Raw genomic sequence first — 15,516 nt, forward strand, 5'->3', positions numbered from 1 at the left:
TGTAATGACTGTCTTTCTTTCCACATCAATTAGCCTAATTAAAAGTGAGCAAGATGACTTACGTTCCTTTACATTTTGTCTGCATGTCGCACTACACTTCTCCTTTATACAGACATGAGAAAAATAATTATCATACTGCTAAGTGTTAAAACAATATGGCCACATAAAGCAAACCTTTTTCTCTATAAAAAATATATATTCTGGAGAAAGAAAATATGATGAAATGTTAAAGCCACTGGCTTCCATGATCTATTCAGGTAATCAATGAAAGAATACATAAGTGAGCCAGGAAAATGTTTATAAATGGGTCCAACAATTACTCAACAGATTAAACACAAAAAAGTATTAATGGCTTTATTGATCTAAAGCAGATGACAAATGATTTCAACACAGCTGGACATTTAACAAAAAAATGATGGTTATTTGCAGGCAATAATGCATCAACAATATTTTTTAGAAATCTGGCTCCTTTTCTTGTACAATTAACAAAAATGCATGAGAAAGAAAAACAACACAATATTAGACGCATCTGGCCAGCAGAACCAGGTCCTCAAAATGCAATACGACATAAAAGGATATCTAGCACAAGGAGATAGATACATCATCATCACCCATGTATTCATTCTATTTGTTAGAATAGAATTATCACAGAAAAGCATTTGAGTGAAGATTTGAACACAAAAAAGTAAAACCATTTCAAAGTGTTTTGATGGATGAATCAATTTAAGACACAATTGAGAGTAGACCTAGAAGCCTACATGAAGCCAAAAGTAATATTATCATTCTTGTATGTAATGTCATTTCATAAACCAGACTGGTTATTCAATTTAACAAAAGTAAGAGGAACTATTTCAAGTATTTTCATGAAGATTTGTGTGGCAAAGTAGCCTACAACAGACAAGTTTAGGCCTACTAAATAGACAGTTCCATACATGTCCAGCATGCATGATTGATTATAGATTAATATTACAAATCTGACTTATTATCGTAATAATTTTAAAAGCTGAATTAGATAATAGGTTTGCATCAAGAACTGGTATGAAAAATCATTAATATTGTTAAAACAAATAAGCCTATCAATAAAAAAAATCAGTAAAATAGATTTTGTAGCTGTTACAAAGAATAAACTCACATAAAATACTCGGGCGAGGAAGGATTGTCACTGGTAGACCCAGTTTCATGGTAACCATTCGAACCAGTCAATTTCTCGCATTTGAGTTTATATGCGTCCCTCTCGCGTGCCAGCCGGTTGAGCTCGTTCTTTAGCTGCTCCACCTGTGTGACGAGGCTGGTCTTCTCATGCTCCAGAACGTGCTTCAGCTGAACACGTTTGTAGCGGCAGGATTGTGCATAGCCGCGGTTTTTCAGGGTTCGGCGCTTCTGCTTCAGACGCATCACGTCGTCCTTGGTCAGACCCCTCAAGTGCCGATTGAGCTCCCTCACTGACATAGACACCAGCTGGTCGTCCGAGAAGGCGCTCTCCACGTTGAGTCGTCTGTCGTGGCGATTCTGCTGATGGAGGTGGTGCGCACTTAGCTGCGAGTCGGGTGAGTGCGGAGCCGAGCAGTCGAGGTCGTGCTTGTTGTGGTTATATTGATTTTGGCCGTGCATATCTTGCATATCAGGGGGACCCGAGAGTGCGTCGGGTTGACGGTTAAGTCCAGGGTACTGCTGGGCATGGCCGTTGAGGTTATGTGCCGCCCCGTACCCTTCGAATTCCGCTTGGAGAGCCTGTTGGTGACCGTGTGGAGTGGGTTGGTGCCCGTGGACTGTGTTACCGATGAGGGCCTCCACTGCATCCTCAGGTGTCAGGCCAAAAGTGTTGGGATACATTTGCTGAGAATAACCTCCAGTGCTGGGTGTCCAGTAAAGATCATCATCAGGGTTCCTCTGCTCATCCGGATAATAACTCGGCGATGAGGGCACCGAACTGCAAGGGGTGCTGACCGGGGTGGAGGAGACTGAGTCTGGTCTCTGGAGCTCGCTACACGGCCCAAAGAATGAGCGGTCTATCCCCTGCATTGTCTCCTTCTTCACATCAAACTTCATCAAGTCGAACTCACTGACATAACCCAAAGGGTTTTTGGGAAGACCCAGATTTGTATGCGATTCGGCGGTCATTCTTTTCTGGATCTATTTGTCTTGGCCACTTCCAAGGGTCACAAAACTCAATTCTCTCATGCAGTCTTTTGCAACAATTTCACTATTGATAAGACGTTTTATACAATCAGTAAATCCGTCAAATGAAATCTACAGTGAAAATACGCGTGCGCAAAAATTGAAAGAAACCCGTCCTCTTCACTCAAAAGTTTAGAAACACATACAGTAGCCTATTAATCGGACAGAAGAAAAGTGCTCTGAGTCCACGGCGGGGCCAAGAGCTCTTTGCATGTGTGTAGCGCTACTGGTTTATGCTTGCGAGCACACTTTCTTCATAAAGAACCGTTGCATGATGTCACACGGTATAGACTACACCTCCATGCTCCTCTCCAATAAAAAGACGGCGAGAAGGGCAATTTGCATAATAGCTGATGTATGTGTTTTGACAATCCAACAGAGGTTGAATGTAGAATGGTGCCCACATTTTTTACATAGACCTGCAGACGTATTGTACACGTTTTCTAGGCTACTGTGGCCTACTTCTTTCTTTAATTTGTGCATACGTTTCTCTTTCTTTCACACTTTCCCTTGCCAATTGATGTATTAAAAGTGTTTATTGTGAAAGACCATCTAGGAACTGATGCTGGAATGAAAAGCATCTGAGGACTAAATAGGCTATGTTAATTATGTGGCATATATGTCCAGGGATATATTGTAGTCAATAGGGTGAGTAAATAAACATTTAGTCGCCCTAAATGACCATCTGACTTTCCATATAATTAACATAAAAGCATCACGGTTTAAAAATCACAATTATATTTGGACAACGGTGCAAAAACATAATTCAGAATTCTAATCGAGCTGTTGTGCATTTTGAATAATCCAACACCACCCATAATAAACAAATAGCCTATCCTCTCTCTAATCCATGAGTAGTCCATTGAAAATACATTTTTATATTCCTCTTGCATGTGTTATTATTTAATTTCTCCTTATATTATATGAAAAGCACAAAGGGTTGATCATAGAGCTAGAAATAGGCTAATTCTAAATAACTGTATTTCTATGGGGTTTCTCCTTAGTTGGTAGCCAAATATTATATGGATCTATGCTGACCCCTTGAGGTGATATGAGGTAAAACTTCATTCTTGCCTGTCTCAGAGTATACTGAACTGTGAATGAAAGCTAGTGTGGTATTATTGTCTGATAGCTACCCTGTTATTTTTTCATGAAAAACAATGTGTATATTGGCTTTTTTATAATGACCTTGCCAAAAGAATGTACAGAGTATGCACAGTAGCCTATACCAAGTAAGTATGATAATGGTGGCTTGTGATTTCCTCAGCATATCACATATTGTACTTTCTTGTAGCCTTCTCTCCCTCTGTTTGTGTGTGTGTGTTTATAGATAACATCTATCCCACCTGGTCAGAGGGTGCTGCTGGGCACTGGTTATTTAGTAAACATACAGGCTTCTAATGAAATGAGTAGTTTTTTCAGACCAGTGACAGTAAAGGAACATGGATAAAATGGACATTAACAGAAAATCAATGGCCAGACTGCACAAGGCTAAAGTTATGATTGCTGGAGAACAACTGAGGTATGAGAGAGAGAGAGAGAGAGAGAGAGAGAGAGAGAGAGAGAGAGAGAGATTGGCTTTCTTTATGGTTATGCTACCTGTTGAAACATACTGTGTGGAAATCCGACAAGCTCCTTCCATTTTTTTACATTTCTTTCAGATATAGTAGTTCGCATATTTCCTTCAGCTGATCTTCCAATTTAATGTAAACATTTAATTATAAGAGATACAATATATCATATAGAAATGTCAACTGAAACTGATTCAATTCATGTTTGAATATATTTCTTAATGTGCCCTTGTCCACTTATAGTCATTATAGCTGCTTTATTCAAAGTTTTACCTCATTGCAAGGTTGAGGCTACATGATGGCAAACTGATCAAGGATCGACGGTACCATCTGCGCACTTACCCCAACTGCTTTGTGGCCCAAGAGCTTACAGACTGGCTGATCAGCAACAAGGAAGCTCCCGATCGGGCCACAGCGGTCTGCCTCATACAACACCTGATGGACCATGACATTGTGCACCATGGTAGGGCACCACAATAGCATCTCTCAGGGGATATAAAATGCATAGTAGGAGCTTTTCCAAGAGCCTATAGCCCTGACACAGGACAAAGTGTATATCCAACTCCTATAATGCACTTTCTCACAAGAGCATAAGAGCTTTGCCAAGATACTAACATTGATAATTGATATGGGAGATCCAAAATGCTGAACCATAAAGTAGGGAAATGTGAAGACACTCTCAGGACGTTTCCTTTCTCTCTCTTCCACTCTGATCTCTTTAGTTTGTGACAAGCACCCTATGTTCAAGGATGCAAAATTGCTGTACCGTTTCCGTAAGGATGATGGCACATTTCCATTTAACACCGAGGTGAACGTCTTCATCCGAGGACAACAATTGTATGAGCAGTAAGAACTACTTTGTTCACCCTGGGGGGTCTCTATCTCGTAGGAACAAGTGCCCTTGCAGAGGACAAGCCTATCTTAGGGTAGCCACATCATCTGTATTATGTTCTCAGTATGTGCTGGTTTTGGTGATTATGGACTGAAACTTCAAACTTTACCAAATGTATACACAAGTTTGTGTGTAATTGTTCCATTAATTCTGTCTCTGGAGTGCAAAATGGATGTGACCTGTTTTGTGTGTGTCTGTGTTTTGCAGTCTAATAACTGGCAGAGACTCCATTCTGCAACTAAGGGAGGAGCAAGGTGTTGCATACCAGCGCTCCATCCCTGGCTGCCAGTTGATCGACTGGTTGTTACAGAATGGAGAGACAGAGAGCAGGCGCCAGGGTTTGGAGTTCTGCCGTGCTTTGCTGGAGCATGGCATCATTCAGCATGGTGAGTTATGTTACCTTTTAACCTTTGGCTAATAACATTGGAGGTAATACTGTTTCCCTAGCCTCTCACAGTTGATCGCCTACTCAAATTACTTCTATCATAACCAATTAGTGCTATGCTTTTCCTCTCTCTCCTCTTCCCAATTCCCATTAGTGGCAAAGAAGTACGACTTCTTTGACAGTAGATTACTGTATCAGTTCTGCATCAATTTTTGCCGCCGGCGCCACCTGTCTGAGCTCTTGAATGAAACTGAGCGAGACAAAAAGGAAGGCGTATCAGTGCATGCACTGGAGGACAACCATGCAGACAGCCCCTTTGTCCTGCCCAAGATCCCCCCACAAGAGGAATGCAGTGGGTTTCAATCTGGTAAATGCAAACATAAAAACAAAGCAAGAGCTCTAAAATACTTTATATGCAAAAATAATTCCAAGGTAGTCTATACTGTTGTGACACAGTGGATGAGCTGTATATGCATACATGCATGCATTTATGTCTGACCTCTCATAGCAGTGCAGCCCAATAAACCATTGAAGATGATATCCAATGTGCATCAGGCCAGTTTGAATTCTCTGCAGCTACATGCTAGTGGATATTTACCCCCTGCCACACTCTCCTCTGCCCCAGTGGTGAGATGCAATCCAAAATCAGGTCAGATCGTCCCTCTGTTCTTTTTTGACATCATTCATTCTGTTCAGGCTTACACCGATGTAGTCTCCCTAAGCAGTTCGTTTCTGATGAAAGCCATTAGGGCCAAAACATAATGTTTTAACCGAAAAGTATAACAACATTTAAATATATATATATATATATTGAGCAAGAGCACCTACTTTTTTCTGACCTGTTAAGTCTCCCAGAGGGCAACATGGTTTAGCAATGCTATTGATAAAATAATGTATTTAAACACTGAAATGAAAACTCTACATCGGTTTTGACAGTGCTTAAGAGGAATGTGACATGTGAGGAGCTACTGTCCCCTGGTGCACCCTTCATCAAGAGAGTGTTGACGGTGAGCTATAAGGCAAATATACTGTATGACCATCCTCTTTCTAGTCTTTTCTCTATTGGGGAAGTAAATATGTATTTAGTCCCCTCATACCAGTGTTTTGCATCTCAGGTGATGGGAGATGCAGTGGGCTGGGGCTTTGTGATCAGAGGTATGGCTCCAGTTTACGTCCAGGCAGTTGATCCTGGAAGCCCTGCTGCTGCAGCAGGGGTTAAGGTAACACAAACACACACAAAAATAGTTACACACACAGTAATATATGACTATGTATTTATTTTCACATTCTCCTGTTATTCTAATTCTATGCCTAGGTGCGTCAGTTTGTTTGCCAGGTGAATGGGCGAAGCGTTCTTCACCTGGATTACCGCCAGGTCACCAGATTGGTGATGACCGGACCTCGCACTGTTGTGTTGGAGGTCATGGAACCACTGGGGTGACTTGAAGTGCCTTCAAAATCCTCCAAAATCAGCCTCCAAAATCTCCTGAACTAACTAAACTATTGTGTGCTGTGTGCCAAATGGGAAAGTTGTGGTATCTTTGGCTGCATTTAGACAGGCAGCCCAATGATGATCTTATCCACTAATTGGTCTCTCTTCCACTCTGATCTCTTTAGTTTGTGACAAGCACCCTATGTTCAAGGATGCAAAATTGCTGTACCGTTTCCTTAAGGATGATGGCACATTTCCATTTAACACCGAGGTGAACGTCTTCATCCGAGGACAACGATTGTATGAGCAGTAAGAACTACTTTGTTCACCCTGGGGGGTCTCTATCTCGTAGGAACAAGTGCCCTTGCAGAGGACAAGCCTATCTTAGGGTAGCCACATCATCTGTATTATGTTCTCAGTACTGTGTACTTTTGACCAATCAAACCAGATCTTTTCACATCAGAGCTTTTTCAGCACTGATCTGATTGGTCAAAAGATCAATTACTGAAAAAATATTAGGATTGGGCTGCCTGTCTAAACCCAGCCCTTGTAGCCTACAAAGAGATCTGTAAACTACTTCCAATTTCTTATGTCTTGAAATAAAAATTATCGCAGTGCATGGCTTTGTTGTTGCGCATCAATGGCTGTAGATCGCTGAGTTGTAGATTCGGCCTGTTAAATATTATTACGTCTATTCATGATGTAGCTACAGTAGCTAGCCTAGAGAGAGAAAAAATACATACTGAAAATAAATATAAACGCAACATGTAAACTGTTGGTCCCATGTTTCATGAGCTGAAACAAAAGATCCCAGAAATGTTCCATATGCACAAAAAAGGGGCACTAAAATGCTGGGGACAATAAAAGGGCACTAAAATGTGCAGTTTTGTCACACAACACAATGCCACAAATGTCTCAAGTTTTGAGGGAGTGTGCAATTGGCATGCTGACTGCAGGAATGTCCACCAGAGCTATTGCCAGAGAATGTAATGTTAATTTCTCTACCATAAACCGCCAACAACTTTGTTTTAGAGAATTTGGCAGGATGTCCAACTGGCCTCACAACCACATACCACGTGTATGGCGTCTTGTGGGTGAGTGGTTTGCTGATGTCAATGTTGTGAACAGAGTGCCCCATGGTGCAGTGGGGTTATGGTATGGGCAGGAATATGCTACTGACAATAAACACAATTACATTTGATCGATGGCAAATTGAATACACAGAGATATCGTGACAAGATCATGAGGCCCATTGTCGTGCCATTCATCTGCCGCCATCACCTCATGTTTCAGCATGATAACGCACCGTACCATGTCGCGCAAGGATCTGTACACAATTCCTGTAAACTGAAAATGTCCCAGTTCTTCCATGGCCTGCATAGTCACCAGACATGTCACCCATTGAGTATGTTTGGGATGCGCTGGATCGACGTGTACTACAGCGTGTTCCAGTTCACGGCAATATCCAGCAACTTCGCACAGCCATTGAAGAGTAGGACAACATTCCACAGGTCACAATCTACAGCCTGATCAACTCTATGCATAGGAGGCGCTGCATGAGGCAGATGGTGGTCACACCAGATACTGACTGGTTTTCTGATCCACGCCACTACCAGATACTGACTGGGATACAGATGCATATCCGTATTCCCAGTCATGTGAAATCCATAGATTGGGCCCTAATTCATTTATTGACTGGTTTCCTTATATGAACTGTAAGTCAGTAAAATATTTGAAATTGTTGCGTTTATATTTTTGTTCAGTATATATAAAAAAGGCAGCAGTATTCTATGGGCCCATATATCGTGGATTATGTGGGTGGGTCCAGTTCAAGTAAAACATATTTGTAATGAAACTTTCCTTCATTTTACACTCAAGAAACATTGGTGAGACTTTTGAAACAAATACATACTCAGTGCTAAAGAAGGAACGTATCTCAGAAAAAATCGTACATTAAAAACTTATCTCCCTAAACATTCACTTCCGTCTTTTTCTCCTCGCCATTTTGGATTGAATTGTTGATTTGGCTGGGGGTTAGTTGGTAACATTCGAGAGAGAAGGATCGATTGATGATTATCGGAGTTTATTGTAACAGTCCAATGTGCCATGTATGCTTTCTAATATGCACTAGCATGTATCACAAATATTTTGGCTGTTAGAAATTAATCTAACGTATTGCAGATGGCACAGAGATTCGGCTAGCTAGCTAAGCAGCAACACCGGCTTGGCGAGGACGAACAACAACTGCATCATTGAGTTGGATTCAATCGTTGGCCAGCTAGCGAGCTAACGTTACTTGTTAGCTAGCATACGATCTCAGTAAACCATTTGGGCTCCCAGTTTTTGTGTGGTCGGGTTCGGAGACATACCAGGTAAGTTTGGTTGGAGGAAACAATCAACATTTGTTTCATAATTAGCTAGCTACGCGGTATGTGAGGCAACTGACGTTTAAATAGTTAACAAACATGCATGGCTACCAAACGGCTGCGCTAGCTAGCTGGTCGATTAGACGTTGGCTAACTACTGCATGCTAGCCAGCTCGCTTTCTACTAAGCTTAACCCCAGACGTCAGCTAACAAGTAAGTTAAATGGTAACTAGCATCCATTGTGTATTTTCTTCCTCAGTCCCGCGTTAGTTAGCTGGCTTTTATGCTTGCTAAAAACGATGCCCTTTCACGGTAACAATAGCTAGCTATATACTACCCATGCTTTTCAGTGCACTACATTTTGAAAAGAATAGCTAGCTTTACTGTTAACAATGTACCTAACTAGCTAGCTTAGCTACCGTAAATTCAAAAGCCTACCTTGCAGGCACAACTAAGCCAAGTTAGCTAGCTAACTTAGCTAGATAGTCGTCCCAAAATCTTTGACTGAACGCTACCATTACCACGTTTAGCTTGCTTTAATCACGATATCACTACTTAGCAAGCTAGGCCCATAGATACAGGAAGCAAATAGATTTGTTGAAAATAAATCATGTTGTGCCAGAACTGAAGTCCCATCACTTGTGTGCCATCCATGCGGCTTTCTTGTGACTTAGCTATGATCTTCAACTGCAAAGAATCATAACTAACATTATAGCTAAGGCATCAGAGTGATTCTTCACGAAACCTGGGCATAAAAAATACCATGACTTTTTTTTGGAATTTTCATGAAATGTAATCCATAGAATGGTCCTTTTCGGAGGAACGATTGTTGACATATATTTGACATTGCATCTAAAAGCGTAATTGCGAAATAATTAATACAAGTTGGTATGTTAATGAGGTTTTGGCCTTACCCAGGCCTCCTTTAAACCAGTTAAATGTAACTGAATGTAATCGAAAATGTCATCTACGTTATCCCCAAAAGTAATTATTTATCATGAGAGGGTCATAAACAACAACTAGTAATACTGCATATTCAAAGAAAGGTTAAAATCTCACCTTTCTGGTAAAAATTGCTGAGGTGTAGTCACTTTTGAGGACAGAAGCTCAAGTACCCAGTACAAATATGATGAAAATATGAAATATTTAATAATGTATTTCCTATTCAACAAAACTGTATGAAAAGGGCTTGAAATGACTTAAATGCTTTCTAAATATAGCATAATCAAATTATAAAACGACTAAGATTTCACCTTCCTTATAACTGTAAAATGCATATTTGTATGTTTAGTGTTAGACAAAATGTGAATCTTTTCTGGAGGTCTCTTGATCAAAATGTCTTCCCCCATAGCTGTGAATGTCTCACAGGGCTCTAGCATGGCTTCCTGAACTCGTTAGGAATTCGGCTTTCATCTCATTAATCTTGTCCGTCTATGACAAACAAAGGTTTTTTTGTTTAACATGTATGAATTATTTTAGAGTAGTGGCTGTAAATTGACTTTTGAATGTGCTACCGTGATGAAACCACTCTCCCCTGCTGCACTATGATGTAAGGATTGCAGTCATGTGCTTTGTCGGTGGCTGTGATGTAGGATTCAACCAGGAGTTGATGGACAGTCGAAAAAGCAAATGAAATGGTAGGAGGGACATCCCAGCTTCAAGTGGTTTCAGATTTCACAGGCTCAGAAAAAAATACTACTGTGTCTGTGGGAACCAGGGCTATCACTCGATGCAAGCCATTTCGATCTATGGTGTCCACAGATCGATTTATAATTGAAAATGTTGGTCGGAACCGGTACCAGAAACACGCAGGTCCCTTACATCTAAGAGGTTTTAAAGACTCCATAATGTTTCATCTGTAGGCAGGGCCGGCTCTAGCTTTTTGGAGGCTCTAATCTGGACTTTTTAAAATATAGTGTCCCCCCTCTTGACCACGGAGAGAAATTTTCGTTTGAAAGTTAATTTACTGCAATTCTACACATTTTGCCATGGGGCGTAGAGAAATTGTTGCAGTTTTAAAGCACGTTTTCTGCAGTTCTACACATTTTGCCATGGGGGCGGTGAGAAAATGTTTCCATTTTATAACACATTTCAAGCAATTCTACTCATTTTGCCATGGGGCAGAGATACATTTTTGCAGTTTTAATCCTTAAGTCTAAGTAACATTTTAAAAAAAATCCCCATCAAAATCCGTCAGTTTAAGCTAGAGATATCAGGTTTTCCACCGCATCCGCCTATGTTGGTCTTCCGCATCTGTAGTGTAAGGTGGCCGGGCTACAGCGGTGTTTGTCAGACCATGAGACATCCCGAAAATCGGTCTTCTCACAAAAAAGTCTGTAGGGTCCGAACGGTTTGGCCTAGAAACTGTTATTAGCACAATATGGAAAGGGGAGACTCACGAACACAATGGTGTTCTCAGTTTTGCACAACGACCCCCCACAAGTCAAGTGTCACGGGACTACAGATTTTGCCATGACGTATGCTATGTTAATGATATCTGAGAGAGAGTGACTATCAAATTCAATGGGTGCCCCCTGGAGGTCAGCGCCCCTGGGCACTTGCTGTGCGTGCCCGGTCGGTATTCGGCCATGATTAATACAAGTTTAGATAAGTTAGTCTAGCCAGTTACCAATCAATCTAAAACGTGCATTGCCTACTATATGGGACATAAGTTATCATTTTTAACTAGCAGAGATCCCACTCTGGAACTTTGATATGCCTGTAGACAAGATTGTATTATGTTCAACAATTTATAGAATATTTTCAATATTCATAAATTAATGTAAGAAAATTGATAGACTGGTTAGCTGACAACGTCACAAACGCTGCGCACTATTCAATGTGGCAAAAGTCTGTGTGTTGTGATTCTGGATGGCCAGATAGCTAGCAACAATGACATGAAGCTGCCATGCAGGGAATCGTAGGTAGCTCATTTCAGCTAGTTTTATCATGTCTTGTTTTGACTGATGTCATGTCTATGCTAATATGCCTCAAATGTGCTTGCTAGCAGCTAACCAACAACTGTAACGATGTAGGCCAAATAGGTTTGACATGAGTACTAATAGAATTCTCCCTGATTTATTCTTCTTGCAGACTAGAAAGATGTATCAGCTCCCTGTGAACAACCTCACTAGCATACGAAGAGCAAGGAAACAGGTGAAGAAGGCACTTAGTGACATTGGACTGGAGTACTGCAAGGAGCAAGCAGAGGTGAGCTTAAATGTTTACCTAGAACTAAGGTTTTGTGGAAGTGTGTCTGTGACTTCCGTGAGTGTTTCATTCATAATTTTGTAGTCACTTGTGCTCTCGAAAACATTGTGGTGGTAGAAATAAATAGGCATATAATCCAATTTGACAAGATCCAGCATACAGCTCTGTGATTTCTGATCAAAATGCTCTTCCCTCTCACATAGGACCTCAAAGAATTTTGCCCAGATGAGAACTATGTGAAGAATACTGTCTGCCTGGAACTTTGTTCATGGGATCCGTCATTCTCCAAAACACAGGTAAATCACTCACACTAGGCAATTTAAAAGATTGGTTATTAAATTACCACTTATTCTGGGGCTTGTAATGATTATAGTGCTTCTTCTTTATTTGTCACAATCATAAATAAAACTAGCATTGGATGAGGGAGCAATCATTAAAATGTTCTAACTGTTGTGATAACAAAGAAAGATAAAACAAAAATGTGGTGCAGTGTCCCATTCTCAAACTCTCCTGGGTATTTGTGTGTCTTACAGGAGTACCGGTCAAAGCCTTTCTGCTGCACCGAGTGCCACTTCTCTTCCAAGTACTACTCAGGCTACAAGAACCACTTCCGAAATGTCCACAGGAACAATTTTGAGAGCCGCATCCTGCTCAACTGCCCTTACTGCACCTTCACTGCGAGCAAGAAGACTATGGAAACGCATGTCAAGGTCTTCCACATATCCAGTGTGGTGCGTCAGGGTCTGGGCGCCTACCAGGGGGCTGCTGTGGGGGCAAATAACAAGGTGGAGAGGGCAATGTACTATTGCAAGAAGTGTACCTACCGGGACCCTCTGTACAATGTTGTGCGACGGCACATCTACAGGGAGCACTTCCAGCATGTGGTCTCACCCTATGTTGCCATGGTCTCAGAAACATCAGTAAAAAATGGGGCTAATGCTGTCAATGGTAACAACATCCTCTGTAAGCGCTGTCAGTTCTCCACCCGTAGCTATGAGGCGTTAGTGCAGCATGTCATTGAATATCATGAGCGCATTGGCTCTCAGGTGACAACCATGATTGGACATGCTAATGTTGTGGTGTCTAGACCCCAAAGCTATGGGATGGCCCAGAAGGGTTCTGTGGTGACTGGGGGTCGTACTCTGACGTCTGAACAGGTTAGCCATATGGTGGGGTCCCATCAAAAGCAGGGGGCTTCTGGACTGAAGAATATGACCAGTCAGTCCTCTATTGCTGGCCAGCGTTTGACCATTCCTGGCCATAGTGGGTTGGGAGAAGGCAGATCCTCCTTATCCAATAACTTAACGTCACCCTCAGGAAAGCAGGTTTCTGGTGCTAACGCTAGTCTTACATCCCAAACACAGAAGTGGAAGATATGCACGGTCTGCAATGAGCTCTTCCCTGAAAACCTGTACAGTGCTCATTTTGAGAAGGCACACAAGGCTAAGAAGGTATGGGCAATTGCGAAGTTCATCATGAAGATCCACAACTTCACCAGTAAATGTTTGCTTTGCAACCGATATCTGCCCAGTGACACATTGCTTAACCACATGCTGATCCATGGGCTCACCTGCTCACAGTGTCATGCCAGCTTCAATAATGTGGAGAAAATGCTGGATCATGTGGGGCAGGCTCACCCAGATGACTTTGTTGGTCCTCCAGCTGCCTCCCCGCTTACCTTTGAGCTCACGATTGGGCAGGCTAAGAACAAGATCATACAGCTTATTGTTATAACCTATAACATGAAGGAACCTGTAGCTACCCAGGAGCAGTCTATGGCTTCCCATGCTCAGAACAGCTTCCAAGCTTCAGTGAAGAGTCTGCCTTCAAAGATGCCAGAAAGAAAGAATGACATGCTTGCCAGAAGTCAAGCCACTGTATCTGGAAGCAATGAGGTTGGCAAGACCCTATGCCCACTGTGTTTCACCATCCTGAAGGGTCCTATCTCTGATGCATTGGCACAGCATCTGAGGGAACGACACCAAGTGCTTCAGACGATGCACCCTGTGGAGAAGAAGATGACGTACAAGTGCATCCACTGTTTGGGCGTCTACACCAGCAACATGGTGGCCTCTACGATCACTCTGCACCTTGTGCAGTGCCGAGCTGTGGGCAAGGCCCAGAAGGGCCCGGGACCAAAGTCTGCCTTAACACTTAACTCTTCTGGTGCAGGGTTCTTAAAGCGTCAGCTACCCACCCAAAGCATGTCTGACTCCAAGAGGATGAAGATGAACAATGATGTTGGATATTACCCCATGACCATGGACAAGCCAGGGGAGGCTGTGGATCTAGTGTTGGACCCCAGGAGCTATGAGCACAAGACCTATGAGGCACGAAAAGCCTTCCTCTCAGCCTATTTCAATCGTCGCCCCTATCTAACCTCACAGGAAGAAGAGAAGCTGTCTGCAAGCCTGTGGCTCTGGAAGTCCGACATTGCCAGTCACTTCGCTCACCAGAGGAGGTCATGTGAGAGGGACTGTGAGACCAGGAAAATGAAAGTGCTACTTGGCTTTGACATGCAGGCACTCAAGGGACTGAAGCATGACATGGACTTTGAGGAGAAAACCAAGCTCACTGTCACCTCAGTGGAGAAAGCCTTTAAGTCTAGGCCGGCACTTAACACAGACCAAAGCAAACGATGCGAGACAATTAACTGTACCCTCAAGCTAAGTACTTACACAGAAGTGACAGAACCCATATCTATTGACTCGTCTGATAATGAGTCAGAACAAGAGGACTGTTCCATTGAGAATGGGGAAGTTGACACACACAAATCTGTGGATGTCACATCTTAAGAGAAATCAAACCTGCCAGAAGAGAGATCTCCAAGCATTGATGGGCCTTCAAGAGAGGAGAAGGTGCCTTGGCTTGGTAACATGAGGCATCAAAATGAGAGCAGCCTAAAAGACCTGCAGTACATGGGAAGTATAACGAGGGTTTGGTGCAGGTAATTCTTGCACATTACAGTTCTTCGGTTATAGGATAGTCTGGGAAGGTATGAGAGACTGACAGGACAAATTAAGACTTCATAAAGTCAGTGGGATGCGCAGTTTAAGTAAAGAAAAATGACTCATTCATGAATTAGGAACTACACAAGTATAGAAACAAACTATTAAAACTTCTGGCTCCAGATAAAGGTTTGCTGAAGTGAGCTAAACAATGGTGAAAAAGAAAATGTATGGCGTCTGTAACTAATTTTGGCAGTAACATTGTACATATTTAGTAGGCCCACATTAGATTATGCATACATTCAGACTAATATGTATGTCACAGTTTTAAGTGAAATAAAAAAACTTTCACTCTTCGTATAGGCATATGGATTGTCCTCCCATATGATGTATTATTGTCATTTACATTTTAGAGATAGCAGGGTAACATGTATGCCTATGTTCACTTTTGTATAAATAAATAACAATTGGTTTAATAAAGCTGTTTGCAATTAACCTTCACATTTGACCAACACTAGTATCATGTCATTGTGC

General features: G+C 41.9%; 3 protein-coding genes across 3 annotated transcripts; 2 read left to right on the forward strand and 1 right to left on the reverse strand.

Moving 5' to 3' along the window:
• Nucleotides 1-340: 340 nt before the first annotated feature.
• LOC121578249 (transcription factor MafB) lies at nt 341-2,409 on the reverse strand. The gene has a single exon (XM_041892462.2). It carries the CDS (start codon nt 2,119-2,121, stop codon nt 1,129-1,131), a length of 993 nt encoding a protein of 330 aa, XP_041748396.1. The 5' UTR covers nt 2,122-2,409; the 3' UTR covers nt 341-1,128.
• A 684-nt stretch (nt 2,410-3,093) lies between these two features.
• On the forward strand, nt 3,094-7,224 carry si:dkeyp-97e7.9 (DEP domain-containing mTOR-interacting protein). The gene is made up of 9 exons (XM_041892461.2): nt 3,094-3,700; nt 4,034-4,212; nt 4,472-4,595; nt 4,849-5,027; nt 5,181-5,393; nt 5,535-5,675; nt 5,963-6,033; nt 6,142-6,246; nt 6,342-7,224. The coding sequence occupies exons 1-9, from the start codon at nt 3,621-3,623 to the stop codon at nt 6,465-6,467; spliced, it is 1,218 nt and encodes a 405-aa protein (XP_041748395.2). The 5' UTR covers nt 3,094-3,620; the 3' UTR covers nt 6,468-7,224.
• Nucleotides 7,225-8,459: 1,235 nt separating this feature from the next.
• On the forward strand, nt 8,460-15,483 carry adnpa (activity-dependent neuroprotector homeobox a). Its single transcript, XM_041892464.2, has 4 exons — nt 8,460-8,830; nt 11,918-12,034; nt 12,238-12,330; nt 12,568-15,483. Exons 2-4 carry the CDS (start codon nt 11,927-11,929, stop codon nt 14,827-14,829), a joined length of 2,463 nt encoding a protein of 820 aa, XP_041748398.2. The 5' UTR covers nt 8,460-8,830; nt 11,918-11,926; the 3' UTR covers nt 14,830-15,483.
• The last annotated feature ends 33 nt before the right edge of the window (nt 15,484-15,516 follow it).

Source organism: Coregonus clupeaformis, chromosome 12 (genome assembly GCF_020615455.1).
Source record: "Coregonus clupeaformis isolate EN_2021a chromosome 12, ASM2061545v1, whole genome shotgun sequence".
Taxonomy (NCBI): Eukaryota; Metazoa; Chordata; class Actinopteri; order Salmoniformes; family Salmonidae; genus Coregonus; species Coregonus clupeaformis.